At 39.6% G+C, this 16,314-nt stretch overlaps 1 protein-coding gene across 2 annotated transcripts in view; it reads left to right on the top strand.

The window, feature by feature from the left end:
• Rab3c (RAB3C, member RAS oncogene family) overlaps window positions 1-16,314 on the top strand; it is a 211,862-nt gene that overhangs the window by 92,955 nt on the left and 102,593 nt on the right. For both annotated transcript variants that reach the window (XM_021180645.2, XM_021180646.2), the window contains exon 3: window positions 10,038-10,156. In XM_021180645.2, coding sequence (XP_021036304.1) covers window positions 10,038-10,156 — 119 coding nt within the window. The remainder of the gene's footprint in view (window positions 1-10,037; window positions 10,157-16,314) is intronic.

Genomic DNA, 16,314 nt, shown 5'->3' with positions numbered 1-16,314 from the left:
TGGAGAAGGTCCCAGAGACCTTCCCTGTCATCCTTCTCTGTCTTTTCCCATTGCAACCTTTCCTTTATTTGTTTGTATATCTTTCCACAAGTGGGTCTTCTGCAGGAAAGAGCTTAGAGAACATATTAACTTTCAGCAAATAGGACAACCATAGCACCCTTTTCATTTTATTTGAGAAAAGGAGTGCTATTTAGGAAAGTATAGCCATTTATAAAACATCTTTATTTGCTTATTTGTCATCTTTCAAGGAGTGATTGCTAATGACTGATAGCCATGTCTTGCAAAACTAATTCCCAAATAAGAGTCCACATTAATATTTTTATTATTCTATGAAGTGTCTACGAATTTCAAAAATTCAAACCACTTATGAGAAAAAAAGATACTGAAAATTAAACATCTGGGAGGCTGCTTCCGTATATCATTAATCGTGAGGGCCTGGGCTAACGAGTCGAGTTACTTGTGACAACATGTTTGGTTGTCACAACTTTCAATTTCTTTTTTAAAAAAGATTTATTTATTTATTTATTTATTTATTTATTTATTTATTTATTTTATGTATGAATGCTCTGCTCTATTGATATGTACACCTGAGCCAAAAGAAGACATCAGATCCCATTACAGATGGTTGTGAGCCACCATGTGGTTGCTGGGAATTGAACTCAGGACCTCTGGAGGAGCAGCCAGTGCTCTTCTGAGCCATTTCTCCAACCCATAACTTTCTATTTCAAAAGCTTCATTTGATAGTTGAAGAGACAAAAATGTAGAGAAGTTAGTTGATTTGCTCAAAGTCACCAGCTCAGACCCTGGAGATGAACTATTAACACAAATCGTTCAGTCCTGTAGCCCCTTTCATTACCCGGCACTGGTAAAATTGTCAGACCCAGAGTGGCCAAGGTTATTTGGAGAAAATGCAGACTCCCAGATTCCATGACCAAGCCTATTCAGGAAGAACTTCTGAGACTGCCCCACCATGCTGTCAAATGCAATTTATAAATAAACTGCTGAGAAGGGTCAGTCTCCTCCTCTTTCCCTGCAAAGCAGAAGTAGGAGGACAACAAAATGTAGTGATTGATTGCTAATTTTTTCCCCTGGTCACACTTTTCAGCAGCTTGCAACATCTTTGGGTGCCAAGATCCATCCTTCATCTTTCTTTGAAGGATGATGAATTTAACCAAATCCAGCTTTTATACTATTGCCCATCTGCCTGCCTCTCAAACTGTGAGACACCTCAGCAGGTTGAGCTTGTAACCTGTGGCTTGGCGCAGAGGGAAGAACACAGGGGTCCCAGTCTAGCCTTACTAGCACAGAGGGGTCCTTCTGCTGGGATAACCAGCCAGAGTGGTACCCAGCTGGAGATACCTGGGTGTTTCCTGCAGAGGTGTCAGCTACTCTGCTCTGATTCTTTAGGTAAGCTATGCAGGCAGCAGGGCCTGTTAGAAGAGTAAGAAAAACACATTGTCTGCCACCCAAGCTCTAAAAAGATACTTTGCATGAAAATGGTGATTGGAGTGATAGAAAACTAACACCCTTCCTGGCTTCCAAATCCACCAATCATGTTGACAGTAAAACTGAAATGTGAGAAAATGCTTTTCTGGGCTGCTAGATGTTTCCGGAAATGGTTTATGCTGATTTATTCTATTTGCAATGCTGTAATTTTATGAGGTAACTTTTCTCTATGAAAGCCTTTTAAAATACTTAAACGTTTGCTTATACATATGCCTTTTATTCCCCATAAATAATAATTTTATATATCTTAGATAACCTTTCTTCTTAATTTGAAGTGCCAAGGTGGTCTGGTGCATGCATTTAATCTTAAGAATAGGGAGGCAGAGACAGGTGAATCTCTGAGTTCAAGGCCATTCTGGTCTTCAGTGTGAGTTTAAGCAGCAACCTAGGCTAACTCTAGATGTTTTCCATAGAACAGTCCCATGGGAGCATGTCCCAGGCTGCCTGAGACAAGCTCCATCTGCATGCTGCTCTTTCATATGTTATTATGACTCAACAACTTAGACGAGAGTCCCGAAGGATTTAAGATTGCCTTTGGTGTTTATATCTTTTAATTTGGCTATCATAAAACCTCAATATAATTTTTGAATAATATAAGTTGAAAGGTTCTTTTAAAAGAAATAAGGTGTTGAAGCCACTCATTAAAGATAATTATACATCATGTTTTTGCATACGTATGTATATATTCATATTTGAACATGCACATATGTGCATGGGTGTACACGTGTGATTGGTGCCATCATCAAATGCTCAGCACTTATGTACCAAGGCAGGTCTCTCACTTGCACACAGAGCTCATCAACTTTGCAAATCAGGGTGGCTAACTTGATCCATGTTTCCCATGTCTTTGCTTCCAGAGTGTTGGGATCACAGGCAGGACACTAAGACTGTGGGACTTTCAAGTAGATGCTAAGAATCTAAACCAAGTTCTCACATTACCCATTGAGTCATTTTTCCAGACCTATATCATTGTTAGTACTTACACTGGCTAGTGTTCTGTCAGCTTGACCCAATATGGAATATTTGCGAAGAGAGACTCTCAATTGAGAAAATGGACCTATAAGGTCTGCCTATAAGCAAGTCTGTAGTGCATTTTTAATAATTCATGATTGGGCACAGGGGATGGTGCCCCAAGTGACCTGGTAGTCCTGGAAGGGATAAGATAGCAGGCTGAGCAAATCAAAGGGAGCAAGCCAGTAAGCAGCATTCTTTGTAGACTCTGCTTCCATTCCTGCCTTGAGTTCCTGCCCTGACTTCTGTCAGCAAGAAACTATTACCTCAGAGTTGGAAGCTGAAATAAACCCTTTCCTTTCTAAGTTGTTTGGGGGGGGGGGGGTCATGGTGTTCTATCACAGCCATGGAAACATTAACTAAGACAGCAGTAATATTATTTCTGAGCCCTGCCAAGAATTTCTCCCCAGCTGGTTCTCAGATTGCTCTTTTGCCTGGCTTTTTAGTGTAACTCCCAGATGATCCTGTTAACCTCATGTTGCTCACATCTGCCTCACAGCCAACTGCCTGCTGTGTGCTCCATCTTCCTATGGGCCTTACATCATGAGACACTGTAGCGGCTTCTATTTCTCCAGCATTTGATTTCGTCTTGCTCATTCCCCATTGTCTCTTTTTACATTTTAGAGACTGCCTCCATCCAACATAAGCTTATTTTTAAGTTTTTCTTGTCAGCCAAAGTAGTTTGACATATGGAAATTCTACTTGAATCTTGAACTCATTTAACCTATCAGGTTCTTCGTTTCATTAAAGATCATAGTCATCGCTGAAATAAAATTGAGCAGAAATCTTTAGAGAAATCAATGAACACTACCAGACAATCATCATGGTAGGAGTTGAACTGTGCACTTCATCTTTGAACACTGTTCTCTCTTCATCGCAGGGCAGATGGGAAGGGAAGAGAGGGCATGTAGATGCTGGATGTTCCTGAAGGAAAAATCCCTTTCTTTTCTCTCCTCCTCTAGGGGATGTATGAGTAAGGAGTAATGTTCTTTTGATGTATCCAGTTTCATATTTCCTGTTGAGCTCTGGCCAACTGGCTTCGCTTTTTGCTCTTATTAATGTGATTGCTAATAACTATACTTTATTACCTTGTACTTTACAGAGAATTGTTCTTATTTGATGCTCATGATTCTACTCAGAATAAGGTGTTGTTATTCTTTTTTTTGACACCAAGAAGTTTGTTTCAAGGGGTTAAAAGGACATTTATAAAACCACCTTGCATGTGTATCCCAAAAGTATGGGAGGACTCCAGTTGTTCTGACTACCAAACCTTGCTCTTTCCAGCTGTGGTTGCTGCTGGGCCTGGGGTATTTCCATTTATTGAGCACTTGATACACAGGAGAAGCCTTTATGTTAATAGATGCTTTTCAATCATCCCAACAACCCCGAGAAGGTAAACAGTATCGTGAATTCAGCCAGAAAGTGAAGCCTCATAAGGATTTAACTACCTGAGATCATGTAGCTGATTTCAGGTCATGATTGAATGTTTTTTTCTTCTTTTCTAGATTATGAAGTCTGCTCTAAAAAGTGGGTTTGGGTTTATATTGTCCTTTCTCAGAACCCTGTGAATGTTCAACTGCCAGGCAAAATCCCTGCACTATTCCAACACTGAGTTCCTTTAGACTAAAATGTAGGGGGAAACATGATTGGGAAATAATAATTGAGAAATATCTGTCAATGTGCTCACTCCCTGGTCCATTCTCATTGTGTGTCACATGGCACAAAGTGAGTTTCTGTCTTTTTTTACATTTAAAATGAGATCAGGCAGAGTGGAAAACACATTTAAGGTAATGATACATGTAGACATGCACTATTACACGTATGTTCTGTAGGCTCTATAGCATCACAGGTGACTCTCAGGTCATGTGGACTGCGTGATATGATGTGCCAGTATAGGTGCATTGACTTTAATGATGTACTGATGCAGGCTAAGGGGGCTCTTCATTGTAGTGGATGCTGGGCATGTGTGGGAAAGGAGGTATACTGAGTCTCTATACCTTTTGCTCAATGTTGCTGAGAGCCTCAAACTTCTATTAGAGTGAAAAACGATGTCCATCTAAAAACAAAAACTCAGGATTGTTGAATCTATTGAAATCACCCGTTTTATACCCAGTTTGGCATTCATATTCATGTTCTGATCGTCTAGTCACAAAACAAACAAGACAGCTGGTAAAATAAGAAGGCTTTGTGAAGCCAGTCATACTTTCTGTTCCTCCTTTCCCTGTGAAGGTCTGAAGGAGTGTTGGCAGATGAGAATAGCCCACCAGCCTAAGCAAATGTGGAGTTTCATCTCTCTCCTAGCTTCTTTGGGGCACCTACATTGCCCTACTACACAATGCTGGTTTTCAGTGTAATACCTTCCGGGAGCCACACAGGTCACTCCCTGAACAGTGCCAAGGAGCCTCCTTTTTCTCCATTATAACACCTTCTATTTCTCAACATTTCTCCATGGAACAAGCTTTCTGAAGGTAGGCTAATTGCAATGTGTCTCAGCACAGCTCCTTGCTGTGATGTTTATTGATTCAGGGGAAACTTTCAGAACATATCCATAATGGTAACCTACGAGGATTTCTTTCTTCTGCCTCCCACTCCTCAAATCGGCTATCCTCCAGGTAACAATTATTCCTATTCAATGCAGATCAACAGCCCCATTGCTTGAGTAGGTACCATCTATCAACCAGACTCTTGGCTTTTGTGAATGAAAGTCTCCATCCTGTATGAGGAGTTGCTTTGCATCTTAGCGGCCAAGTTAAGGTAAAGGCATCACAGAAAAGCCCATTACTCTGTAAGTGTCGAGCATTTGATCTGGTGCTAGCCATTTGTGCTGTGTTCTATGAAAAAAGAGAATATGCTACCTTGAGTGAAAGCTCAAAATTGCCTGCATTTATGTATTTATGCTTCAGGATTTCAAAAAAAAAAATCGAACATAATCAAAATCCCACAGGGAAGAAGTATGTCAAAAAGATTAATTAAGAAGAAAGTTAAACTGGAGGCTCCCTGCCTTTGTGGTTAATGATCACAGAAAACCAAGATGGAAAACAAAATCCTTAGATGGAATGAGGGAAAAAAATGCCTTTATATTGTTTGGGCTGTGAATTTTATTAAAATCATAGAGTGAGTTTGTATGAGTATTTAAGTTATGTTTACTAGAAAAAAAATCTCCATGTTCCATAAGCAGAAACATGGAATAGGGGGCTATGACAGGGTATTATTGACAGCAAAGTCAAAGACCCCCCCCTGTAAAAGAGCTATATATGGCTGTTCCTCTCTGCCAGGAAAGATGAATTGCCATGGCAACACTACCATGAAATAATAGGTCAAGTTTTATCCTTCTTCCCCAGGCTGAATTTATTAGGCTTTACTTTGAAGTAGATGCCATTGTAAAATGAAGGTTTGGGTATTTCATAGCTAAACATTATAGCAAGGTAAATCTGATCAATAAGATCCCTCATAGTAGGTTAAGAGAACACTTAGATTGATTAAATACGTGTTTAGAGGCTAGTTTATTACTGTTCCCTTCCAAAATGCGGTTCCTCTTACAGATGTGCATGTAATAAAGTGTGTGTAAATGGAGTCACACTGATTGCTTGCACAAGGTCAGCAAGGGGAAGTGGTTTGTAAATTTTCTTTTAACGGATGACTAACTGTGGTAAAGGAAGAGTTCATATTTCACTCCCCAAATAAGTGTGCAGCAAGAAAGCATAAAATATTTAAGACTCCTATTATTGTTTGCTATTTTCATAAGACTTAATCGAATGCTGCTTCATGTCTATTTGCAGGAATGAAAAAATAACTACAATTTGGGACAGTCGCATATCATAAAGTGAGATGTGTAATCATTATTTTGCTATTTGAGGGAGCTGTGTCCCTCAGTGTCCACAGCTATGACGTCAACTGTTTATTTTTAAATAGTATCTCAATTATTTAGGAATAAACTGCTAACATGAAGGAACATATAATTTTTGTCACTTCAAATAACATTATTCCATTTTCTAATAGGACATAATTACTAGAATAGGTAGGTAGGTAGGTAGGTAGGTAGGTAAATAGTCCAGTTTTTTAAGAGTAGTATATATCAAATCATCTCTTTAAATGACTAACTTTACCTAAGTAGAACTCGGTACTGTATTTTAGCATCATATCTTTGCTGATGTCACTGGGAGACTATGTTTAGACTTCTGTGTAAGGCTACCTTAATTGTCTTTAATGCTTTTCTTCAGTAACTTAAAGGTTGTATAGATAACTGTGAAATTTATATTGTCTTCACACTGCTCACAAAGATGGGAGATCGGAATCAGTGGCTGCATTCATTTCCCAGTGAAGCCTATTGACCAGTCACAAATGGGTTGGGCCTTGCTCTCTGCAGTCCAGGAGAGATGATCTTCCCTGCCTGTCCTGTGGTCTCTAGAGAGTGCAGAGAAAGGTGATCCAGGTGTCTTCTCATTTTATGAAGATGTTAGTCACGGGAGTAAAAGCTACCTAATCTTGTATGACATCACATATGTTTAACTGCATTTGCAAAGATCATTTTCTCACATAAAGTTTGTCACATTCACAGAGCCTGGAAAGAAATCTTCAAGGTAGTCCATCCATAACAGTCATTAAATCAAATTTCTTAGTAAAATGTATCCAGCACAATTTTAAATCACTATGATGCCTGGATCTTTGCAAATGTTTTCACAATTTCGATCTTTTTAACTTCTGGAGCAGTGGTGTTCTGCCTAATAAAGTTCTTTTAATGGGTAAAAGTTTGCAGTGTCCCTATTTGTGCTTCTTACTACGCTTGCTTACTTTGGAACAAGTTATTGTTCTCTCTGAATGCTTTAGTGATAAATATTTTCAATTGGATTGTTTTTCTGGATTCTGTCATAATGATGTTGGAGATCTGACCCCTTGCTGTGACTTAAGTTCTCTCTGAACGCTTCTTTCTTCTTTTGTTCTTTCCTTTTTTTCTTCTCTTGAAAGCTGTTTCTCTGTCTGTCCCTTTCTCCAATTTTGATATGTAATGGTGACTCAACCCCGTGCTTTGAACACCTTCCTGTGCCATTTCAATTGCAGTATAATGGAATCATGAGTTTTGCTCTCTCTCTCTCTCTCTCTCTCTCTCTCTCTCTCTCTCTCTCTCTCTCTCTCTCTCTCTCTCTCTCTCTCTCTCTCTCTGATTAAAAAAAAAATACCACAATGTGAAATTGATGCATTTTAGGGCACTACAATAAATGGCTTTACCATCACAATAAAATTAACATCCTGTGAAAAGGAGACAAGATTACGAGAAAAGGCAGAGAGTTAAACCCACGGGTTTTCAACATATCTATCAGCTGCCTGTGTTGGGAAAGTGGTTGTCAGGGGTCTGGATCACCTTTCTCTGCATCTCCAGTATTTCGAAGTTTTCCTCTATGGCAAATAAGACCTGTGTGTTGTGCAGAGAAGAGAGCAGGCCTGACATTCTCAGCCTATAGCAGTGGCATTCAATCTATGCCAAAAAAGAAAAGAAAACTGTCTAAAGGTACTTGACAGTGGGTGTGGGTAGAGGTAAGCTGCATCCACACACAATATGTTCCGGACAATATGGAATCAGGAAGAAGGTAGAAAAGGTTTTAAATAATCTGACTAGTAACGAGGTTCTGCTCCCCTGGGGGACACATCATTCTGCCATATCCTTCATTATCCCTTGCTGTTTAAAGCCTGCTCGCTGGGACTTTGTCTCTGGAATTGTATATGTGTTCTCTTCTTTGTTTCATAGCTACAAATATTGTTAACTAAATTAAGTTCATTATTTTCTGAGAACACACAAAAAGACTCAATATTAGCTTTTTTCTGTTCAATCAGTTTCTATATTTGTTCCAATTATATATAGTTAATATCCCCAGCATCTACATTTTCATAATATTTACAAATCATTAAGCAAAACACAATAAAATATTTGCATAATTGCCAAAAAACCCTTTTATACTAGAAAGTAATTGGGGAGGTTTTATTCCTATCATTATGGTTAGAATGTGACTTCTCACTAATTAGTCACTTACAGTTTGAATATACATTTCCCTAATGATTTTAATACTACTTTTCCTATTAAAAATGTTAATCTTTCTTTTCTCTGGCACAGTACACACATATTTCCCATTATGCTTTGCTTTTCTGTTATCTTCGGCCACTGGAAGCATGTCCCGAAAGTTTCATTACAATGTTTCCTTAATTGCTGTACATTTGAACATTCGCATTTGTTTCATCCCATCTCTGGACCCTTATTTTCTCTAATAAGATCTTTCATCGGGCCAGTCTTCTCCTTCTCCAGAGAAGCATGTGTTCTTGTTGGCTTTGTGTTGTCACACTCTGGCTAAGTGAGTTCTAGCTGCCCTGATGCTCACTCTCTGAGCCCAGCCTCCTTGGATCTCTCTTCCCTAAACCTTTAGTGGCAGAAGAACATAGAACGTGGTCTCCAAAGAGAGTGGTAAAGACAAAAGCCAAAGTGTGTGTGCTTCTAATTCTAAAAGAATGGACGAGGGGGCATAGGGTGAGCCTCAGAACCAGTTCTTTGCATTTATAATCGTTATCAGAGTTCTTTAAATGATTTGTGGGTCTTGGAGTTCTGATTTCACTTCCACACGCCATGACTTTTGCAGACATGACTACCTACGGTTGTTTTTGTCTCTTATCTACAATCTTAAGTTAGCTCTGACATCTCAGGAACTTTTAGCTCTTGTTTTTATCCTGTACTGTATGAGAATCTCTGGAACCCCAACACCTGGCTTAGCTTTGGAAGTGTTCAATTTACAAAGGGTAGATACTTGTCCACGATCCCAACCACATTATAGAGGAGCAGGAACTCAAGCACACATTAGCTCCCCCAACTCACGCACTAAAGAAGACACTCTATTGTCATCTCACAGCTGATTAAGCTGGCATTGAACTGTAACCCCTTAAAAACATAACATGCTCCTTTTGTCCCTACAACAGCTAGTATTCATGGACAGACAATAAAGGCATAGCAATGGAGCCGAGGTATCCTTCTAGCTTTAAAGTATGTCAAAAGCTACCAATTTCAGGTTATATAATCTTTTCTTCAACTTTATGCTACTTAGTATTTATTCCTAAAAGAAAGAAGGAAGGGAGGGAGGAAGGAAGGAAGGAAGGAAGGAAGGAAGGAAGGAAGGAAGGAAGGAAGGGAGAAAGGAAGACAGGGAGGGAGGGAGGGAGGGAGGGAGGGAGGGAGGGAGGGAGGGAGGAAGGAAGGAAGGAAGGAGGGAGGGAGGGAAAAGGAAGACAGGGAGGGAGGGAGGGAGGGAGGGAGGGAGGGAGGGAGGGAGGAAGGAAGGAAGGAATTTTTCAGAGTACTGCAGAGATGACACATGAGCATCAGTAGGAAAGAAGAAGAAATAGAGCTAGGAAGGAAAGACATCTGTACCCTGTACATCACACACACCTTTTGGATACCGTTGTGACTGCTCTGGAGATTATCAATGTCTTCCTTGAAGTGTTCTGCCTCATTTATGAGATGGTATCACTGTTTTGTTTTGTAGGACACAGCAGGCCAGGAAAGATACAGGACCATCACCACAGCCTACTATCGAGGGGCCATGGGCTTCATTTTAATGTATGACATCACAAATGAAGAATCCTTCAACGCTGTACAAGATTGGTAAGTTAGGGCAAATACTGCCATGATAAATGGTGATGGCTTTCCTTTCGACAACCTATTCTTCCCATAGCAGTGGCCATGGAACAATGTGCGATATATGTTTATCATGAGCTACAATCCCACTTGTGCCCTGAGCCAAGGAAAAGTTGGTTATGCTCAGAGCCATTGCCAGGAGGTTGGCAGGGAGTCACACTGATGACTTGTTCGTGTCAGTGCTCTGCATCTCTTGAGTCTTCCTTTAATAAAGTTGAGTGTGCTGCTATCGACTTTTTTGAAAATGTAAATAATGATTTGGAAGTTTATTGATCTAATGTAGGGATCTGGAAATTAAGACTGGTGAACCAAGCTTGGCTTACATATTCATTAAATAAGCTTTATTGGATCACAGCTAGGGTTCTTTTATTATTATTATTATCTGTGATGCTGCTTTCACATCCACAAATACAGAGGTAAGCAGGTACAGCAGGCACCATGTGGCCGACAGAGCCTAAACCACTGCTCTCTGGACATTTGGAAGAAACCTTTGTTTGTTCCTTCTCTGGCAGTTCTGTTAAGTAGGTTATTCAAACTAGAACACTGGAAAGGACTTGGTGTAAAAGCAGGGTTACAGGCAGAACCTGTGTGACTCACAGCTATATGAAACCCTGCAAAAATACTTGTCTCCATAATGAGGGTGATTTGCAGTATGGGGCTTTCTGCTGTGAGTCCCTTTACCTAGTTTCCCAGAATAGTAAGAATCTAGAGCATGGTCATGAATTCCAGCACAGGGCCGAAAAGAGGTGGGGGTGGGGGATTGTAAAAAGTTCCAGAATGAACCTCCTACTGGTAGTGACCAGGGATGCCTGGGTAGTTATCACATTTAAATAGTAAACAGCCATAGCTTCTCCTGTAAGAAGGATCAGACTGGCACTATACTGCAAGAACAAACAAGATTTATGTTTATTTTCTATGATAGTATTATCTACTGCTTCTATAAGCATATCAGGATCTGAGTTTGGAAACTTGAATTTGCTCTAGGTTGTTTCTTGAAAATGCTTACTGTTCTTCTGGGAAGACATCTACCTCTGTCACATACATCTGCGCACACACACATGCACATGTACAATACACATATACACACATGTATATACACATATACACACATGTATATACACATATACACACATGTATATACACATATACACACATGTATATACACATATACANATATACACACATGTATATACACATATACACACATGTATATACACATATACACACATGTATATACACATATACACACATGTATATACACATATACATACACATATACACATACACATATGCACATTCGTGTGTACACAAACACGCATATATATGCACACATCCACTCACATATATACACATGCACACATGCACATGTACATACACATACACCCGTCCTAGGTATGAGGTAATACCTATGACAACAGTAACTCAAAAAAGAAAGTGTTCTAAATCGTTAAAAGCCAACTTTAGAACCTGTATGAAAAGTAGTTATCCTTCACTTGAGAGATATAGAATAAGACTTACAAAACCTCTTTATAGTGAATTGACTATTATAAAAATGACAAATTTCAAGTTAGCCTACAAATTCAAGGTAGGCCCAACTAAATACCAGTAAAATGGAACAGGATAGAAAGTCAAGAGACAAACACAACTGTATGTGGATTTAGTTCCTGATAAAAGCAGCATTGATATTTATGTCCCCAGAGGACCATTCAGTTCACAGTTACATGACATTTTGCCTCATTGCCAGTCATGGCTGTGATTCATATATTGTCCTGCAAAACAGTGATTTCAATATTGACTAGTCTACTAGAAATGTGGGGAGCAGCGCAAGGGTGCAGAAAGGCTTCAGACTTAAGTTTTCATACATTAGCGTTCTGGTGCTATTTATTCATAGCTCCGCTTACACGGTTGTTTCAGTGAGATTTATTCCACCCGAGAGAGCATACACAGATACATTGAGCTCATTAAAAAGAAATGCCGGTAGCAGCACCAGGAGCCATACACTCAACATTTCTGGCCATACTATCAAGGTGATACAGAAATGATCAGCCTCTACTGGCCTGAGCATCCCTCTGTGGTCCAGTCAGCTGAACGTCACACTGAGGCTTATGCTACTCAGGTGTAAGCAGACGCATCTGCCTCTCCTGAGCCTGCCTCCACCTCAGATTCTCTAGACAACTCCATTCCTCCTTCTGTCCTTCTGAGAATCTATTCCCTGTCTTCCAAATGGCACATTTTCCAAATTCTTCTTCTCTCTCAGATCTCTCTTCTTACTCCTCCTAGGTACCAGTGACATTTTCCTGTGTCCTGTCCTTGGTCGACTTATTCACTCCCATAGATTCATTTATAATTTAGATCACATGGCTCCTGAATTTAAAATGCTGACCTTGTTTTGCAAATGGCTGTTGCATTACCAGATACTCAAAATATCTATCCCACCTGGATCCCCTCCCAGTACCTAGAAGGTTTTTATCAGCACCCGAGACTGCTTGACTTCCTGACATAATTCTTGCTTATTGCAATAGACTGCATCATTCAGGGTTGGCCATGAATCCAGCTCTGTCTTTCTCCATCTGAATCATGACCAGTGCAGGCGTATTCACTTATTTAACACACATATCCTTTGACATGTCTCCTGAGTTTCCCTTCCTTCTGTGTCCACCTTTGTTTAGTTCCTAATTGTTGTATTTTGTTCCAACCCTATCTGAAGTCTTCTGATTTTCTCAATTTAAATTTTTTTCTTCCTCAATCCATCTTACCCCTTGGTTGCCCATATGACCTTGAAGTTCCCAGAAGACCCCTGTCCTAAAGTCAAAGTTCACCATCACGTCCTGAGTTGGACCTTTGCCAGCTTGCCTCTCAGACATGCTGCATCATGTTCCTGCTGTAAGTCTGTAACATCATTTCTCTGCCTTCTAGAGGAAAGCTGGGACCACTGGTTCTGAAACCTAGCCCAAACATTCTAAGCTCTTATCATTTTTCTTTTATGACTTTTTTGTTTTTGCATATATTTTTCCTTTAGCTCTCGGTTCCATCTGCCTCTGGGCATCTAGATTTCTCCAAAGCTGAAGAGTAAGCATGTCCGTCTGGAAAACCACTGCTCTTCACTTCTTTGTCTTTCACCCACAGTTATGTAACTATTAGTTTGTTGGGGATTGTAATTAGAATTCATTGAGCCAGCAGTCCCTGAGTGTCTATCCGGATAGCTGAAGGCCAGACATACATATGCCAACATTTTCTATCTTAGTGGATCTGCTGGCACCCGGTTAAATGAGTCGGGTCTAACATCTTAGTCATTTGCTTATTGTACCACAAGGCCCACTATTCTGACTTTCCGAATACCTCTCAAATACATTCCCCACCCTTCTCTCTACTCTCATTGACTTAGTTCAAATCATCCTTCGAGGACTTTCTATCTTGTCACTGTTCATCTTATTTTAAAATTGTACTTTCAGTAACTTCATATGCCATGTGGCAATGATTGTGGAAGCACAAATAAATCACAATGAAGGTTTGACAAGTCCAGACATAGACCCACTAAACCAAATCACCCATGAGAAATATGACTATAGCTTTTTATTTTCAAATGTCCACAAGTGACTCTGGAGTCCATTTCTCACTGAGACCATTGATTTTGAATGAAATCCATTGTCTACCCTTCTTGGCATCCTCTCCTAACATGCTTCTCCATGTATTTTATCCTTCCCAAAAGAGATCTTTAAAAGGTTCATCAAAGTTTGATCCTTTTACTATGTCTGCTCTTCTGCCCAGAATATCTTCACTCAAAGCATTCTGAGTGTTTATGCATCTTCTCAGCCAAGCCCACGAGGCACTTCTTCACAGCTTTACAATACATCCCTAGCCTCTTCCTATTCCATCTCTGCTTGTGGTAGTTAGTGTACTATCACCCTCATTTCTATAACCATACTACATTTGTACTTTCCCAGAACACATAAATAACCTTCAAGACTATTGTTATCTGAGTACATTTTGCTCATCAATCACATGTTGAGTCCACTAATTTTCTCCCAGTATCAAATATAGTACAATGTATATGTTTTCGTGTATTTTTCTAACATGTAAATTGTGACAAAATCTGAATAGTAAAAGTTCGCCATCTTAATTATTCTGCAGTGAACCGTTCAGTTGCATTAAATCATCCACAAAATTGTATCCAAAATTATAAAGTCGCAGTCACAATGTTAGGAAGTAAAATAGTGCTCTTTTAAGAGCTGGAGGGAACTGATAGTATGGACAGGTAAGTGTTAGCTTTACAGTTGTAATGAGTCTTGGAAATGTAGGGCATCTCTTTAATTTGGCAGGTTCTCCATTCTGTAGCATTAACACAGAACAAAACTCACTCTGATCTCAAATATAAAATTACCTATCATTTACAAAGTTTCAAATTGACACAATAAACTAAGCACGAAGGATGTTTGCAACATCGTTAATATAATGGGTCAACAGAATAATTCTTAAGAATTGAGAGAGAATGTGTGTTTAGATTGTAAGGTAGACACCAGGAAGAAGAGCCCATGTGCTAATGTTTCGCTGGTGTAGGGGAGGTGGAATTAAACAGAAGTAGGAGAGGATTGTTCAGTCACACAGCAAGAAAAGACTTTTTGGTAAAAATGTGTCAAATGCATTCAAAATACAACCTGAATCCCCTTGCTTATACCTGCTGTTCATTAAGTTGTAGAGACAAAAGCATACAGTGGCACTGCGGAATTAGAAACAGGGATACCAGTCTTTAGAGAACGTATTCCACTTTTATTCTTTCATTGAAGGTATTATTAAGAAATAAACTAACAAGAGATGTGTTAAATTAAGAGGACCCAGTAGATTAAATAGTTACAGAAATTAAGGCCCCCATTGAAAGTCCCCCTCACCCTTGGGAGAGTTTTTCAGATGTCTTGTGCTCAGAGCATCCTCTGAGTCTCAGTTGGGTCTTGACCTCCAAAACATAGACTATTCATAAGTTCCCAGACTCTTACGGAATTCTACCACAGTAGCTCTCAGAACCTACACATATCACTGTGCATTTTAACTTGATATAGAAATCTGTCTCATCTGTGACTTCACATTTTTCCATTCAAAATGTGACAGGGACCACAGGCTGCTGTATTGCCTCTGAGAAAATGTCTTTGCTTGCAACACCCACCCTCGTCTTATTTATTTACATTCTTTGTTTTTATGGCACAGTGAAGAAGTATAAATATAAAGGGTTCTTTTTAAGGCAAGAAATCTGGAGAGCAGACGGATTTTTCAGCACCAGGCTGGGGATAAAAGTCTAACACCAGCATCCCACCAGTTTTAAATAATTCTTTCTGTGACATTCGGGTACCGCTGCAGATGTGCTAGAGTTAGAACAGAATGTCACCTTCAAATGTTCTCTTCCTCTGTGGTTTTCTCTTTTCCTTTGCCATCCAACTATACTTAGCAACCAATCTTAAGGAGACCTTGTGTTAGTATAAAAACATTTTCAATTAAAATAACAACTAAGATCCGGTGAACAGCTGCTAGGATTTTTGTTTTCCAGAACAACTCATTCCTCTTGAATGTTCTTCACAACTTTTAAACCATTTTTGCCACAGTCCAGAAGGGGCAGTGGCAGGACTACCTGCAACTTTTACCACAGCCCACACTAGACCTCAAGCTGCCTTCTTCCTCCATGGATACTGATGGCCACTGTGGCTACCTTTTTTTATCCTTGACCTGACTTATCTGTAGAACATTTTCCTTATGCATGCTACCCTACTTAATCTCAAGTTGTACTCAGAAGATAAATGGCTGCCTAATCAATCCATGGCCCTTTCCAGATCAAACACCAACAAAATCCAAGCAATCATTTCCTACGTTGTCATCTGCATGTTAATTAACACCTGCTAAAACTTGCGAGTTTCATCTTAATTTCTCATCTTCTCGGGTCTTACATTCGGCCCTTCAAAAGGATGCATGTTTTTATATCTTACACTGAAGTTTGAAATGCCATCTTTTCCCTTTACTCACAGTTATCCCATGAAGACTTGCCATAAGTGTTGAATTAGCTAATTATCACTGAGCTGTTTCGTAACAGTACTAGCATGGTGGAATTAAGAATTCCACGATTGTAGCATTTTTTCCGAGTG

This window comes from Mus caroli, chromosome 13, assembly GCF_900094665.2.
Source record: "Mus caroli chromosome 13, CAROLI_EIJ_v1.1, whole genome shotgun sequence".
Lineage (NCBI taxonomy): Eukaryota > Metazoa > Chordata > Mammalia > Rodentia > Muridae > Mus > Mus caroli.
The sequence above is the reverse complement of the archived record's forward strand: the minus strand, read 5'-3'. Positions and strand labels throughout refer to the sequence as shown.